This window comes from Carica papaya, chromosome 9 (assembly GCF_054855325.1).
Source record: "Carica papaya isolate Zhongbai chromosome 9, ASM5485532v1, whole genome shotgun sequence".
Taxonomy (NCBI): domain Eukaryota; kingdom Viridiplantae; phylum Streptophyta; class Magnoliopsida; order Brassicales; family Caricaceae; genus Carica; species Carica papaya.
This window is the reverse complement of record NC_142317.1, coordinates 31,747,185-31,763,252: the sequence shown is the minus strand read 5'-3', so window position 1 is coordinate 31,763,252 and position 16,068 is coordinate 31,747,185. Positions and strand designations below refer to the sequence as shown.

The 16,068-nt window shown below is 33.0% G+C and overlaps 3 protein-coding genes across 4 annotated transcripts; 2 read left to right on the top strand and 1 right to left on the bottom strand.

Annotated features, from left to right (window-relative positions):
• Positions 1-3,879: 3,879 nt before the first annotated feature.
• On the top strand, positions 3,880-8,773 carry EDS16 (ADC synthase superfamily protein). Of its 2 annotated transcripts, none has more exons than XM_022049028.2 (15): positions 3,880-4,196; positions 4,279-4,467; positions 4,745-4,998; positions 5,144-5,261; positions 5,351-5,467; positions 5,541-5,687; positions 5,770-5,844; positions 5,943-6,011; positions 6,226-6,344; positions 6,492-6,549; positions 6,844-6,954; positions 7,127-7,211; positions 7,721-7,818; positions 8,234-8,326; positions 8,474-8,773. In XM_022049028.2, exons 1-15 carry the CDS (start codon positions 4,086-4,088, stop codon positions 8,507-8,509), a joined length of 1,680 nt encoding a protein of 559 aa, XP_021904720.1. In that variant the 5' UTR covers positions 3,880-4,085; the 3' UTR covers positions 8,510-8,773. The 2 variants fall into 2 exon arrangements, with proteins under 2 accessions (XP_021904720.1, XP_021904719.1); XM_022049027.2 differs by having other exon boundaries at positions 3,881-4,196; positions 4,276-4,467.
• Positions 8,774-9,171: 398 nt separating this feature from the next.
• Positions 9,172-11,269, bottom strand: LOC110819800 (pectate lyase-like). The gene is made up of 4 exons (XM_022049111.2): positions 10,951-11,269; positions 10,114-10,774; positions 9,754-9,996; positions 9,172-9,670 (listed from the first exon to the last, which is right to left on the bottom strand). Exons 1-4 carry the CDS (start codon positions 11,136-11,138, stop codon positions 9,452-9,454), a joined length of 1,311 nt encoding a protein of 436 aa, XP_021904803.1. The 5' UTR covers positions 11,139-11,269; the 3' UTR covers positions 9,172-9,451.
• Positions 11,270-12,256: 987 nt separating this feature from the next.
• On the top strand, positions 12,257-13,906 carry LOC110819725 (uncharacterized). The gene is made up of 2 exons (XM_022049026.2): positions 12,257-12,678; positions 12,883-13,906. Exons 1-2 carry the CDS (start codon positions 12,558-12,560, stop codon positions 13,365-13,367), a joined length of 606 nt encoding a protein of 201 aa, XP_021904718.2. The 5' UTR covers positions 12,257-12,557; the 3' UTR covers positions 13,368-13,906.
• The last annotated feature ends 2,162 nt before the right edge of the window (positions 13,907-16,068 follow it).

Genomic DNA, 16,068 nt, shown 5'->3' with positions numbered 1-16,068 from the left:
CTTGAAAATCTTTTATCTTTCTTTCTAAAGGTATGATTTTAGCTATCCCTTCATGGAAATATGAAAGATTTTAGGAGATTTGTTAAACTAATTTTTAACCAATTTTTTTTTCTTTATCATGTATATATATTCATATTACTAGTACAAAATCTTTACATGATATTAGAATATCAATCTTAATTATTTTTTGTTCGTGCCATTACTTAGCTAACACGGCTAAAGGAAATTTTAGCCGAAAATTCTATTATTAAAATTTCCAACATTGACAATAAAAATAACTCTTAATATTCGACTTTAACTAAAGAAGTTTATATGAATAAATTCTCTAGATGTAATGATCCGAAGGATCTAAGAATACGTTGATTATATAAGTCACTATATGGTTTTAAACAAACCTCACTTAATTAATATTCCATTATTAGATGTAAGTGGGTTTATAATATCAAATATAATGCAAATGGTACCATTGAATACTCTAAAGCATGCGTGGTTGCAAAAGGCTACATACAAGTTGAGAATCTTGATTTTCATGACACCTATGCTCTTACGGCTAAATTGGTCAGTGTTTGATGCTTCCTTATTGTTGTTGCAGCATGTAATTGGGAGTTATATCAACTAAATGTAACTAATGCTTTTTTATATGGTGACCTGACTGAGTAAGTTTATATGGATAAAACCCCTGAATGATGATCTGAGTAGTTCAAGAGTATGTTGATTATATAAGTCACTATATGGTCTTAAACAAACATTACTTAATTGATCTTCCAAGTTTTCTAGTGTTCTTCTATATTATGATTTGAAGTAATCTAAGGTGTATCACTCTCTTTCATTTTTCATCAAGGTAACATCTTTCTTGCTATTTTAGTTTATATAGATGATCTTATTCTTGCTTGCAACAATTCTCTTAGCTGCGAAAAATTCAAGTAATATTTATACACTTGCTTCAAATTCGAAATTTTTGTCATTTGAAATATTTCTGAAGTATGTAAGTTGCATAGTCACCTTTTGATATTTCCTTATGTAAATGAAAGTACACTCTTTATATTATTCAAGAATATGGCATGCTTGGAACTTGACTAGTTTTTTTTTTTTTTTAAATATAACAACAATATTATTTATTAATTATTTTATGCCTACTTATTTATGATCTTGACTAGTATCTATGTTTTATTGGCTGTTTACTTTATTTTACCATAACTCAACCTAACATCACATATGTTGTTCACATATTCAGTCAGATTTATGCAAGATCTTAGACAACCTTATTTTTATAAGCAATTTTTTGCATTTTCTGCTATCTTAAGTAAACTCTAGGTCAACGTATTCTTTTGTCTTCCTCAAGTGATTTCTTTCTTTGAGTTTATTGTAATTTGGTTGCGACAGTTATCTTATGACTCGACACTCTGTTACTGGTTTTATTTTATTTTTTTTTTCAACTTCCCCAATATCATAGAAAATTGAGAAACAAATTTCTTTCTCTCGTTCCTCAGCCAAAGCTGGGTACCGATCCATGATAACTACAACTAGTGAGCTTCTTTGGTTTCACAATTTTCTTCATGCACTTGGTGTTTCCCATCCTCGACTTATGCAACTTTATTACAACAACCAAATTGCCTTATATAGTAGTGTCAATCTTGTCTATAATGAGCACACCAAGCATATTAAAATAGATTTTTATTTTGTTCCATATTGATCACAATCTAAAGATATTATTACTTCTCGTATTTCGATCACTCTTCAATTAGGAGAAATTTTCACCAAAATTATAGGTTGTGATCAATTTTATTTTATTTTATTGAAGAAGTTGGGCATTCTTGATATCACGTGACAGCTTGAAGAAGGGTATTAAGACACAGTTTTAACAATTCATATGTTTTTTTTAACAGTCAGTTCATATAAATAGATTATGTTTAAAAAAATTTACTAGACTAATTTTTAGTCATTTATTCCCTATATTATATATATATTTATATCAAACTAATAAAATAGTTGAATCGGTACAGTCTTTACATTTTTTAGTGATCTCATTTTTTCAAGATAATTGCATGTGGAAACCATCTATTTTCAAGTCATTAATTATTGTTTTGTTTGAAATAGCTTATTCTCCTATCTAATGATTTTTTTATTTGAAAATAATTCTCATATGCAATATGAAGAATGTCAATTCTATTTGATTACTACGACATTGTTATCCAAATTCAATTGATCATAATATTTCGTTATTATAATGTTTTTTATTCCAATAATATATCTTCGACCGCACAACTAACTTCTTATTTATCATTTAATTTTATTTTTATAAAAAAACAATGTCCAATTTGTATAGTTAGAAGCATAAAATTTGTGTTTTTTCAATAAAAAGATTAGAAGCATAAAATTTATTTTATCAAATTTCCAATTTGTATAGTTACTGAAAAATTACAATTAGTGTATTTTTAAGTTAAGAAATAGTGTAGGAGTTGCCAACATGCTATGTCTTGCCTTATTTGAGTTAAATAACAATTTTCTATTAACTTTAATAATTTTTTTTGTATTTTGCTTCATTTGATATCTTTATTTTCATAGCAACAAATATAATCTCTATTTATATCTTATTAGAAATTTGTATATTTAATAACTAATTTATATATACATATATATCAACAATAATATAATTAATTTTTTTAAATAATAAATTGAAACATCCATACACCTAAGTACCATTGCCTTAATAACTTTTAAACTCAAATCTTTGGCTAAAAAAATTAAAGTTTAAATTATTAGTAGTATGCAATTTGAGTTCTTATATGAAATTCAATAATCATATATCTTTTTAATTTCAATATGAGACTGAGATATCACAGTTTTCAACACTTAAATTCTTAATCTATTTATTACACCAACACATTACACAATCAGAAATCACAATTCAAAAAATTCACAAAATCTAAAATCGTATTAGTCAGAGTCACGAAATAGGTGAATGATTTGATATCATTTATAATGCCCTAATCTAAGAACTACTAGTCTAATAATTTTTTAGATCTAAACTGCCTATAGTTAAAAATTTAAACTCAAATTGTTGATAGTATATGAGTTAGAGCTTTTATATAGAGTTTAATAATCGCATATCTTTTTGATGTAAGACTAATGTACTATAGTCTCCACTCGTAAGTTTTTAGTGTACTAATTCGAGTCATACATCACATCCTCACAAATCACAATCTCAAAATTCACAAAATTGAATATGGTACTAGCTAGAATCACTAAACTATTGTATAATTTAATATCATTTGTCATTAATGATACTAGACTCAAACATTACTACTCTAATAACCTTATATATCTAAACATACAATTAAAAGTTTAAATTATAATTATTGATAATGCGTGAGTTAAACTCTTATACGAAACTCAATAATCAGATATATTTTCGATGTAGAACTGAGTATCAAAATCTCCAATATAAATTTTTGATATACTCATCAATATCACACATCACATAATAAAAAATTATAATTCGAAAACTAATAAGATTTAAGTTCATAACTAAATTAGTACGTACCTTATTACTATCCAAAATGTATCTGAGCGTAAACTTCATTGACCCAATAATTTTCTTGATCAAAACCACTAGTTTTTTAAAATTTAAATTTAAATTATTAGTTGCTTGTGATTTATATTTTTATAGAACTCAAAAGATTACATATTTTAGATATATAAAACCATAATGATTAACCTTATAAAAAGAACACATTCAGAGCGAACAATTAGAAGCAATCCATACCCTTGTAAAAAAGAATTGAAATACCAAGGAATGGGTGGTATTATCTCTATTTAATACAAGTAATTTGAGACCACGAATCAACAACTCTTTACTGTTCTTACTTTTTTTGTCCTTAATCGCAACGGGCTCTATAAAAGCTCGAACATAAGTTGTCATCAGGAAAGTCATTGAAGGAAGAAGATATACATATATATATATATATTTACATATTTATATATTTATATACATATATATATGTATGTACACAAGTACGAAGTAATCTTCAGCAGATAGCAGTGCAAAGAGTTGCTATCTTTCTTCTCTCCTCTCCCGTTTAATCATGGCAACCGCTGCAACATCAGGGCATTGTCTTGCTCGTTTTATAGACTCGGAACCACCGAAATGTAACTTCTCTTCTTGCCAACAATTACCAGTCAGACAATTAATCCACGTGAGCCACCCGCTACCTCCTTCTTCATCTCTGTAAAAATGAATTAATGTTCTTGACAGACTTCTTTTGTTACTTGCAGCAGAGATACCAGTCCTGTTGGTTGTCCATGAATGGCTGCCAAGGAGACCCCAGAGTCCCCATTGGAACCATTGAAACTCGTACTTTCTCTTCAGTTCTATCTCCAGCATTAGCCATGGACACGCTCACTTCAGCCATTCGTCACTTGAAGTCAAACCCACGTCCTTTTACCTCTGGAATCATACGCCTTCAGGTCCTTCTTCATCTTCTTCTTCACACGCCTTGTTAATATTTCTTGGAGATAATAATATTGTAGCTTCTTATCTCTACTGGGTGTCTGCCACGTGGTTGGTTGGTTTTTCATTCGCTCTGCACTGACCACTAATATGAAAATTCTTTTATTTATTTATTTACTTTTTTTATTTTTTGTTCTATTGGGATGTTAATCCTCATTTGCCAGTCCCAATTTTTTATGAAGATAAAAAAGAGTTGGATAAGAATCTGATGCTTTTTCAATTTGGGAGTTGAAGGTGCCAATTCAATGCAGAATAGATGCAATTGATTGGCTCCACGCCCAGTACGGACTTCTTCCCCACTGCTTCTTCTCCGGTCGAAGCCGGGCCGGTAACTCTGATCGTTTCTTGGACTTCACTAACGGAACCCAAAACGGCCACAACTCAGTCTCACTTTCGGATAATCTGATCAGTGTCGCTGGAGTCGGCTCAGCCGTCTTCTTCCGCCATCTCCACCCCTTCTCTTACCCTGACTGGAGATCCATCAAAAGGTTAATATATATATATATATATATATACACACACACACACACACACACACATACATATCCTTTGTATAGACACAGGGCACTCCTCTGAAAATCTCTTTTCCGCAAAGAGAAGTAAAAATATTTAATTACTAGTTTTTACTTGAAGGTTCTTGTCTTCAACATGTCCGTTGATTCGTGCTTATGGTGCCATCCGCTTCGATGCCAGTGCGAGTGTATCACCAGAATGGGAAGCTTTTGGTTCTTTCTACTTCACGATTCCTCAGGTACAGAAATGGGTTTTCTCATATTAACAAGTTTTTGCAATTTCTATAGTTTGTGTTTATAAGACTTGGTGCTAGATGATGAATAACAGGTTGAGTTTGATGAGCTTGAAAGGGGTTCAATGCTTGCCGCAACTGTTGCATGGGACAATGCTCTTTCATGGACCTGGGAAAACGCCATTAACGCACTTCAATCTACTCTACAACAGGTCCCCTTAATTGGGTATGACATTAATTTTATTTGAATTCAGTTCTCTTCCTTACCTATGATCTATAATGCAGGTTTCTTCCATTGTAGTCAAGCTAAGGAAAGAAGCTTCAAAAACTTTCATTTTAAGCAATAATCATATTCCCAGTAAGACACACTGGCATCTTGCTGTTAAGAGAGCTTTGGAGATTATAAACAAAAGTAGCTCACCACTCCTTAAGGTATTCAATGATTTACACATGTCAAACTTCTTTTCCATGTTTAATTTTCTCGGATGAGTTGAAATTGATTTGGAGAAATTAGGTTGTGCTTGCTCGTAGCAGCAGGGTTCTAACTGCTACCAATATTGACCCCATAACATGGTTAGCATGCTTACAGGTACCTGTAATTTGTCCTTGTGGTTTAGTTGCTCGCTCTTGTTGTATATCATATTATAAAAAGTCAATATTGTTTGTGCTTGACCTATGCTTTTGCAGGTTGAAGGGGAAAATGCTTATCAGTTTTATCTCCAGCCACCTAATGCACCGGCTTTTATTGGAAACACGGTAACTATCACCTTACAGATTTGTTACAAAATATTAAATCGATTTCTATCCAGCCTTTAGGGTATCTTTAATCCATGATTTTGTTGTTGAATGGGTGATTGGTGATATTAAAGTTGGATTTAAGTCCTCTCTCTTTCTTTTAAGGTATAGTTTTTATTACAGATGCTGAGGTCAAATGGCTTTTTTCTTTTTCTTACTTGAACATTGTGAATAGCCAGAGCAACTTTTTCACAGAAAACAGCTTAGCATTAAAAGTGAGGCTTTGGCTGGAACTCGTGCCAGAGGTGGCTCAAAATCTGTAGATCTTCAAGTAGAACTTGACTTACTTTCCAGGTTATTGTTACTTTAAGCTAGTTAGAAAATTTTCATTCCTTTGGATATTTGACTATATTCATACTGCAAATAATTCTAACAGCTTGTTTGAAACTAATGGCAGAGATATTGAATCTAATCTATCTCTTTAATTTGTGCAATTTGCAGTCCAAAAGATCACCTTGAGTTTACTATTGTGCGAGAGAGCATAAGAAGAAAGTTAGAGGCAAGTATATTTGGGTGACATTGTTACTTAAGTTGTGCCTTATGGAGGCCTAGAACTGAGAAAAGGAAGAGTATTTATGTCTGTTATAGTGATACTCCGTTATCATCAAGGCTTTTGATATTAGTCTTAAAACATGTAAAGACGCATGCGATGCTTTGGGCTCCAGGCTAGTTGACTAATTACAATATACTAGATTTTGCTGGAAAGTTTCCTTCTCATTTTAGAGCTATGTTCAAGAAAGCAGCAGTGTCAATATGGTTTCATGATCATTTCTCTTGCGTTCTGCTTTTGCAGGCCGTATGTGATATGGTAGTGGTTGACCCAGAAAAAGCAATAAGAAAACTCCCTCGAGTTCAACATTTATATGCCCGATTAGATGGTACATTAAGAAGTGAAGATGATGAGGTATAGATGATGTAGTTACAATCTATTCTTCTATGATAAACCCTTATTCAATGTCTGATCAAATCTTCTAAAAGATATCTTAAGTAGGTTTCCTTATTAGTTTATGGAAGGATTTTATGTTTGTTTTCTCTTGATTTTTAGTTGACTTTTTCAATTTTTTGTTCTCTCTCAGTTTAATATCTTGGACTCTCTTCACCCTAGTCCTGCAGTTTGTGGATTTCCAACAGAAGAAGCACGGCTTTTAATTACCGAAACTGGTATCTATACATTCCACTTTATATTTTTGGTTTCAACTATTTGGAGTTTTTATTTTTCTTTTTGAATTCTTGATATTCTTTGGTTACTATACTAGCATTGTGTTCTGGAGAAAACAATCTGTTTTCATAACTAAATTGACCACAAAGAGCCTTGGAATTCTTTCTTGAGTCCATTATGTTGATACGTTGAAGTTAAAAGAACATAGTTTTATATTCACTGTCCCAAGTACACATCTTACCATCTGATTAAGCAAGTGCAACTTTATTCTTGGTTGGTAATCTAGCTGGTAGCATTTATTTTAGCTGTTGGTTGCTGAAAGGGTGATTGAATAGGCTGTAGGCAACTGGAAGTTATGTATACACTTATAACAAGCAATTACCGAAAACGAAGAGGAGCCACTTGGGGGATAGTTCCTGGGAATGGCAAAGATAGACTCTGTATACTTTTCAGGCGTACAAGATGTTTTAGATCTTGATGGATAATGCTGGCTGTATATGTTTTTTTCCAGAATTATTTGACAGAGGAATGTATGCCGGGCCTGTTGGTTGGTTTGGCGGAGGAGAGAGTGAATTTGCTGTTGGCATCAGGTCAGCCTTAGTGGAAAAGGTAAAACACTTTGCTACTGGGCTTTACCTTTTCTCTTTTCAGTATAATTTGACAGAAAAAATGGAGGGAAAAGGAAAGCAGCGTACAAAAAATCACTTTCATTTTAGTTATTATAATATGTAGAACTTTTTTATAATTTAGATATCTGATACATAATTAAACTAATATCTTTAATCCTAGAATCATAGATTTATACTTCCAATGGTTAAAATTTGAAAAAAGTGGTCTATAGTTGAACATAATTGTAGGATATCTAATACATAATTAAACTAATATCATTCCCACCTTCAATCGTACATTGATGGACTTATACTTCCACTGGTTGAAATTTAACTAGTTGGTTTGGAATAGGGTCGAAATTTAAAGCAGAAGGAAACATTTGTCTTATTTTGATGTGGACATGCTTTAATCATAGGATGTTGGGGCACTAATCTACGCTGGAACCGGTATAGTAGAAGGTAGCAATTCGTGTTCAGAATGGGAAGAACTGGAGCTCAAGACATCTCAGGTATGTGGTTGTAAGATAAAGAGAGAAACTTTGGTGTGAATCATGAATCTCATAGTTATTCAGAAATGGGAAGGGAAAATGGTTGGATTTAGAATCATGTATCAGATTTGTGTGATTTATATTAATGAGCTTCCATCAATGGTGCAGTTCACCAAGCTGCTTAGACTTGAGGTGCCTTCATAGCCAGAAGGTGGAACAGCTGATCTTTGTGCTGCAGAACAAGTTAGCTGCTCTGATTTGGGAATTCAAACAAATTCATTTTGTAGACTTAGCCACAAAGTTGAATTCAATTTGTTTTTCCTTGTTCTTAGTTTTATAATTCTTTTGGGTGAGTAAAATTCAATTGATGCTTTGTCATAAACCCTCAAACAAGCTTTGCTGCTATGGAATTAATGGTTGATGAGTGTGATCAAAGTTGTCTAATGAGACTATTTTAAGTGTAAATAATTTCCATGTGTTTTCTTAAATAAATTTTAGTGATTTTTTTTTTTTTCCTTTTAAATTGCTCAATTTATGGTACTTTATTAATTCAACTTTCCCATTCTTAATTTTATTTTTAGTATATATTATATTAATCATATATATATATATATATATATAGAAAGGAAATCAAGAGTTGCATGGTTTGAAGTAGATAAATAATAAATTAATTTTTATATTCTTCTGAGTATATTATATTAATGTTTTATATAATATAATTTAATTAAATTACCCTATTTAAAATAAGTTTATTTTGAATTCAATATATTTTGTAATTATTTAATTCTACTTGGATTCTACATAATAATAATTCACAGAATTAATTAGTTGAAATTAAAGTTAAATAAAATTAATACCCATAATAATTAAAAAATCTGATCTATGAATTCCATAGTAGTGATTTACAGATGAAGTTGAACCCTTTTAATCATTTATTTGATTTTTCATAAAATAAATTCACAATGCCAAAACTTAAAAAAATTAAATAAAAAATAAAATTAAAAAAAAAAAGAAAGAAGAAGAAAATATAAAGGAAAAAAGAAAGTGCAGGCTATCAACTTCTACTGTGTGTTTGCTTGTAATGGGGAAGACAAGAAAATGGAAGAGCCGTAGAGAAAACAGTTGTGATGTGTTGAAGAAGATGAGTTAGCAAGGTTTTCCATAGAAGCAATCAAGAGAACCTGAGTGACGAGTAAGCCTTCTAACGTAAGTTCCAGGCTTTGCAGATATCACATTCCTCGACTTCTTCTTTATAATTGGCCTCCCAGATTGAACGAAGAACGCACCGTTCATCATCAGATCTCCTTCCGATCTCCACGACCAATTCTTCCACTCACTCTCCGGTGCATAATCTCTTTTCGTCACCTGACCATTCATTCAAACATTCATTAATAGATGAAACAGGACAGACAAAACTGTAGCATATACTTATACAGGGAGAGATGTACCTCTTTACAGGCTTGGTTAGGAGGAGCTATGAAGCGATTACCCTGGCTGAGAATGGTGGGATTACTGCTTCCACCAATGGCGTACATGAGCCAATGAGTATAATCATTATTAACAACATGAACAAACCCCCATCTACACCTGGGCATTCTTTGAATCAATCCTTGTCCAAAATGGTTGAACGCGACTGTTACTTGCATCACTTTATCTTCTGGGTAACTATCACTTGCTCCAAACAGCATCACCTGCATCCATCCGTACATACCCATCATATATATATATATATAAATATGTATATATATATAGACACAAATAACTTCCGTATATTGGTAATGGGTGGTGAAGAAATAATTAGAACTTACATCGTTATGGCGAGTGAAATGGCTGTTGGAGATGGTAATGGCAGTAGACCCCATGATAACATCAATCAATCCATCAAAGCAGTTGGACATGGAAATATGATCAATCCAGACATGGGAAGAACCATAAACGGAGATCCCATCACCATCACTTCTCGTACGAAGCCCAAAATGACCTACTGAATCTCTGATCATTCCTCCACTCGCCCCTTGAACATCATGAATATGCAGGTTATGTATGATAACATTCTGGACAAACTGGACGGTGATTCCAGCGCCATAAGCAATACGGATATTAGCACCGCGAGCATCAATTGTTTTGTGGCTGGTAACTAGCAGTTCTTGGCTTAGCTTGATGATCATGTCATGAGCGAAGGTGATCCATAGGGGTCCGTCGCGAGTCACGGCGTGACGTAGGGTTCCAGGCTTAGGGTTCAGCATGTCGGAGTCAGATGGATCGGTCACCTCGTAGAATGGTCCGTCTCGGCCTCCGATGGTTCTTCGGCCGAATCCTAATGCACAATCCGCTAGCTTCTTGCGGTTCCTGGCCCAGTTTCTGTTGCACCTCCAACATCGGTCAATTGGGTTCGTGGCTTCGCATCTTCCTCCTCTTTTCTTCTTCCCCTTCAAGCTCCTTCTCGTGCTATTTGTTCCTTCAAGTGACCTATAGTATAGTGATATATAAACACCGATTATAATAAAATTAAAAAACAAAATTTTAAACAAAAAGAAAAAAACACACAGGAATACAGTTCAACTCAAATCTATAACCCATTATAATTATGGGTGTGAGTTTATATATGTAGATGTGATTAATATGTAGAGAGTAAGGGAGGTTACAAGTGAACTTGTTCGTTTAATTTGAAGGTGATTTCCTCAGGATTGGGATGGTAAGCATCCATGGAAGCTTTCTTTGCTTCTTCAGCACGTTTCTGCCATACATCATCATACTCACCAATATGACCCTTGAGGCTTGGGATTACACCAAATATTATTGTAAATAAAAATAAAAATCCATTTCCAGCCATTAATTAATTCCTTTTCTTTCTCACTGTTCACTGTTATATTATTAGCCTAAGGAGAAGATATATACATACATATATGTATATACTAGAAAGAAAAGGAAAATTTGATAAATGAGAAGTTAAAAAGTGAAGTTGGTGGGATTGGGTTTAAATAGGTTGATGGGAAAAAGTAAAATAAGGGATGAGAAAGAAATGAGACGCCTGGAGGAAATGGAGGAGAACCACTTCTCTGTCATGGTCAATTTAGAGTCTTGATCTAAATTTGATTTGATAATTATAACATGAGGTGCCAGTTGATCATATGTTAACTCAGAGTTTGACTTCTTTTATGGGTTTGACAATTTTGCAGGTCTGAATTTATATATATATATATAAAAGTATACCAAAGAAACTAGAAAGAATCTCATATACCAAAATAGAGCTTTAAAATATAAATGAAAATAATTCAATTATAAAAAGTAAACTATAATTTAGTAGATAATGTGAGTTTAAGATTATATATATATATATATATACACTTATTTAACAATTTAAGTATTTTTGAATCAGTTTTGGTACATTGAAACTAAATTTTTTCTATACTTCATCGTCGACTTACTCCACATCCATGATCATATTAGAAGATTCACGAGAAAAATCTTTGTAAATTTTACTCCAGATTTTGTACCAAAACCTACAAATCCACAAAATTAATGTATCAAACTCTGTGATTAGCCTACAAATCACAAATTGAATGTACAAACTGAAGAAACATATTGAACTCTCAGCTGGGATCATTTGAGGACTTGCCCTTGAGCTATGATCCTGAACTTTGTTGATATGTAGAACTATATATATAATTAAATTAGCATATCAAACTTCACCTTGAATATTATCATCTCAAATTTTACCCTGAAATTTTATGGGTTGTCGTAAATTTTAAATTTTATTGTTGTCTTGATGAAAAAGTTTGAAATCTACCTAAAAAATAAAGAATAAAGTGCCAATGGTGTAACTCAATCATCAAAGCAAGTGAATATTTACATATATATATATATATATATATATGCGTTTTTGAATGGCAAAGCGACTGACTAAGGTATAATCCAGCATTAACTTGTTAATTAAGCCCTTTGGTGATTTTGGTTATGCATTTGCTCTCTCCATCAAGTTATTTCGGCACCCATAATTCTATCTTGTATTTGGTTTTATGATAGATGAAAGCAAAGAAGGTGCCTTTCCTCCAAATGAATTGCTTCAGAACTCCTACCATAGTTGGAAGTTGCAAACTTCAAGTTTGGGATTAGAATAAATAAATGAAGGAAAACCTATTAACTTGTAAATTTATTTCTACACACGAAAACATAATCAAACTAAAAGCATCCTTTCTCAAACACAAATTGTTCCATTGTATACAGTTTTGAGTTTTTATACAGCTTATCAATGGCATCGCCAAGGGCCAACCAGATATCCTGCGAGCACGGCAGTATTATGGAAGAGTTTGTACCTACTTCAGCTTGGTCAAATAATTCAAATGCTCACAATCTTCTGGTTAAGCTTCCTGGTATTGTGCACATCAACAACCTTAATCATTATCAGTTTTACCATTATGGAAAAATCTATCATGCATATGTTTATATGTGGTTATTTATGAAAACATGGATAGAGGTATGTATCTATTGAGTAAAAATGAAAATGATTTCAAAGTATGACAGTGATAGTAAAAATAAATCAAGTTCATTCACTTCTCTCATTCTTATACTAACAGCTTTCAAACTCGAGAACGTGAGGATTGTGTTTGATAACACTGGCCACATAAACATCAGTGGCGAGAGGCAAGTTCATAGTGATAAGACAATATACTTCGATCAAAGTTTTGAACTGCCAGAGAATTCAGACATGGATAACATTACAGCAGAATTTCAAAACGAAATTCTATATGTGACTGTTCCTAAACAAGCACAAAACCAACTAGTTAGTGATGAAGATGAAAATGGTATAAATCAACTAGAACACAGCAGCCATGAATATTCCAGTGACGAAGAACAGTATGATGCAAGTGAGAAGAACAAAAGGAATGAGAATAACAAAAGGAACTATGTAGATAGTTTCAGAGAGGAGCTTTTAAAGAAATGGGAAGAGGAAGCTGGTTCTGGAATGGAGACAACATTGGAGTTGATCAAGAATAACGCCATTGTTGCCGCGGCTGTATTGGCATTTTCACTTGGAGTCCTAGTGGCTTGGAGGTTCTAATCCGACGAACCCTACTGAAATTCCAGACATAAAAATTGTGCACAAAATATACAATGATTTAATTATGGTTTTGTAAAGAATATGAGGAAGTGAATTCTATACATATTTTATGTTTACTTGGCACTGGTTTCTATATTTAGCTTTAGAAATGCTGCAAAAATTCATAATTCACCATTATTAATTTTATCATATCAAATGATGGTTCAATTGAAAAAAGAAATAAGTTATGATTGAGAAAATAATTTTAGCAACAGGTTGTTGCTCTTGGTCTATCTTTGATTCAAGAGATAGTTTCTTCTAACATTCTAAGGAGTCTTCTGAAACATAACATCTCCCTCACTGGCTGCCAAAATTGGTCTGCCATTGGGCAACTGTCCCATGATTTTCTTCAACTCAAGCCCAAAACTGTCAGCTCCACAAGTTCAATACAAGCGTGGGAAGAAAAAGATTGAGAGCGGGTGTAAACGGCTGGCTACATGTTTAAAGTAATGATTTTACATGCTTAAATTGTAATTGTTATCTGTCATGGTTGTTAGATCTTCTGGCAATTTTTTAGGAATTTTTCTTATGCATGCATATAGAGCTGTAACTTGTCTTCAAATTTGTGGAAATGGGAATCTAGGTATGAATAGAAATTATTTGAAACTGATGGGATTATCACAGATTGTCCACTAATACTCAGAACGAAGCAGTCCTTGACTCTCTTTGTTGTCTATTCTCTTCTTTCTCTTAATTTCTGCTGCTAAACTCTAATATCCATTCTTCTTCGTATCTGCTGACGTCTCTGCAGTAATCTCTAGTTAAGTTTCCAGTGTCTTTTAATTTCCTGAGGATACAAGTTTGCTAAGAAAGATCCCAAACCAGCTGCAAAAAACTCAGAGCCACCACTCAAAAACAGAAATAGCCTCCGGCAGTTCAAGCTCTTCCTCACCTCCCATCTTCAAGGGCCAAAACTACTACCCATGAGTTATTAGAATGAAGGTCTTTTTGAAAAGAATGGACCTTTGGAAAGCTGTGGAGTTTGGAGAAAATCCTATTCCGTTGAGAGCAAAGCTCAAATGAACCTGAAGAACTTGAGAAAAGAAATAACTTCTCTTTTCTTCTCACTCACATTTCTTTCATCGATAATCAACAACATTTTATAGGCTAAGGAAGGAAGAAAAAGACAAAAACTAACAAACTTCTCTAATGGAAAGGAAAAAACAGCACAATTTGACAGTAACCATTTTGTTATATTACCAGGTTGTAAAAGACAGAAAAAAAAAAATACAGAAAAATAATTCATAATTCTACAGAACCGTTATGCAGAAGAGAGAGCAAAAAGTTCTAAGGCTCTCTCTTTCATATATTCAGCAGTTTCTGATACCATCTTTGTAAGGATTATGTGTCGTGAAGCTGGAAAAGAAGCTCGAGATGGAACTAGAAGGAATTCCAAGGGAGTAAAAAAACAAAGCAAATACAAGTGCACAACCTAAAAAGAGAATTTGAGGTTCTTAGGATGGGTAACTGGAAAATGTCTTTTTTTAAAAAAAAACTTCATAGATAGTGTCATGAAAGTTGTGAATCAAGGGAGCATGTTGGGAGAGGAGTTGGCCAATAAGAGAGGTGGAAAATGTCCTTGTGAGTCTTCCAGAAAGGTTTGAAGCAAAGATATCCTTGAAGGATTAAACACCATATGAAGCTTGATTGGCTCAAAACTAACAGCAGCACTTGAAAGTGTTTGGAACTCATTGGTATATCCATGTTCCAAGTGAAAAGAGACAAACTGGACGAAAAGGCTCAAATTGGCATATTGTTTGGCTTGAGCAGCAATGTCAAAGGTTATAGAGTCTTCAGCATTCAAATAAAGAAGGTGATTGTTGCAAGAAATTTCAAAGTTGAGGAGAATGCTCACTAGAATTGAGAAAAAAGCAGAAGTTGAAGCTTCAGTTAATAAATTCATATTGAAGGATCTCACTGAAAGTCCAGAAATGCAAGCTACAACATTTCTATAAATTAATGAAAGCCTTATATGGACTAAAACAATCTCCACGAGGATGGTATAGCAAGATAGATTCATTTTTTCGTCAAAATGATTCTGAAAGAAGCGAGAATAATCCCACACTTTATGTGAAGAGACATAGTAAAAGTATTCTTATTGTTTGTCCCTGTGTTGATGACATATTTTATTTTATTTTTTGAAATAAGTTGATGACATATTTTATATGGGTTCTTCTTCCTCTCTTGTTGATGAATTTAAAGTTTCTATGAAGAAAAAAAATGTTAGATCTGGTCTTTTGCGTTAATTTCTTGGTCTAGAAGTGAATCAAGTAGAAGATGGAGTTTTTGTTTTACAAAGGAAATATGTAACTGATCTTCTTAAAAGATTCAGCATGCTGAATTGTGAAGTTGCAGCCATACCTTTGAATTTGAATGAGAAGTTGCAGCAAGAAGATGAAACTTAACAAGCAAACCCAAGTTACTTCAGAAGCTTGGTTGGTGGCTTGCTGTCTCTTAACTCATACAAAACCTGATAGCATTCACAACTGGAGTTATTTCAAGGTTCATGCGTTACCCTTCACAGCATCATCTAGTAGCTGCAAAAAGGATCTTGCATTATATTGCCGGAACAATAGATTTTGGGTTGTGATATTATCATGTTTCAAATTTCAAATTGTGCAGATTCACTGACAGTGATTGGGCTGGCTATTTGGAAGATAGG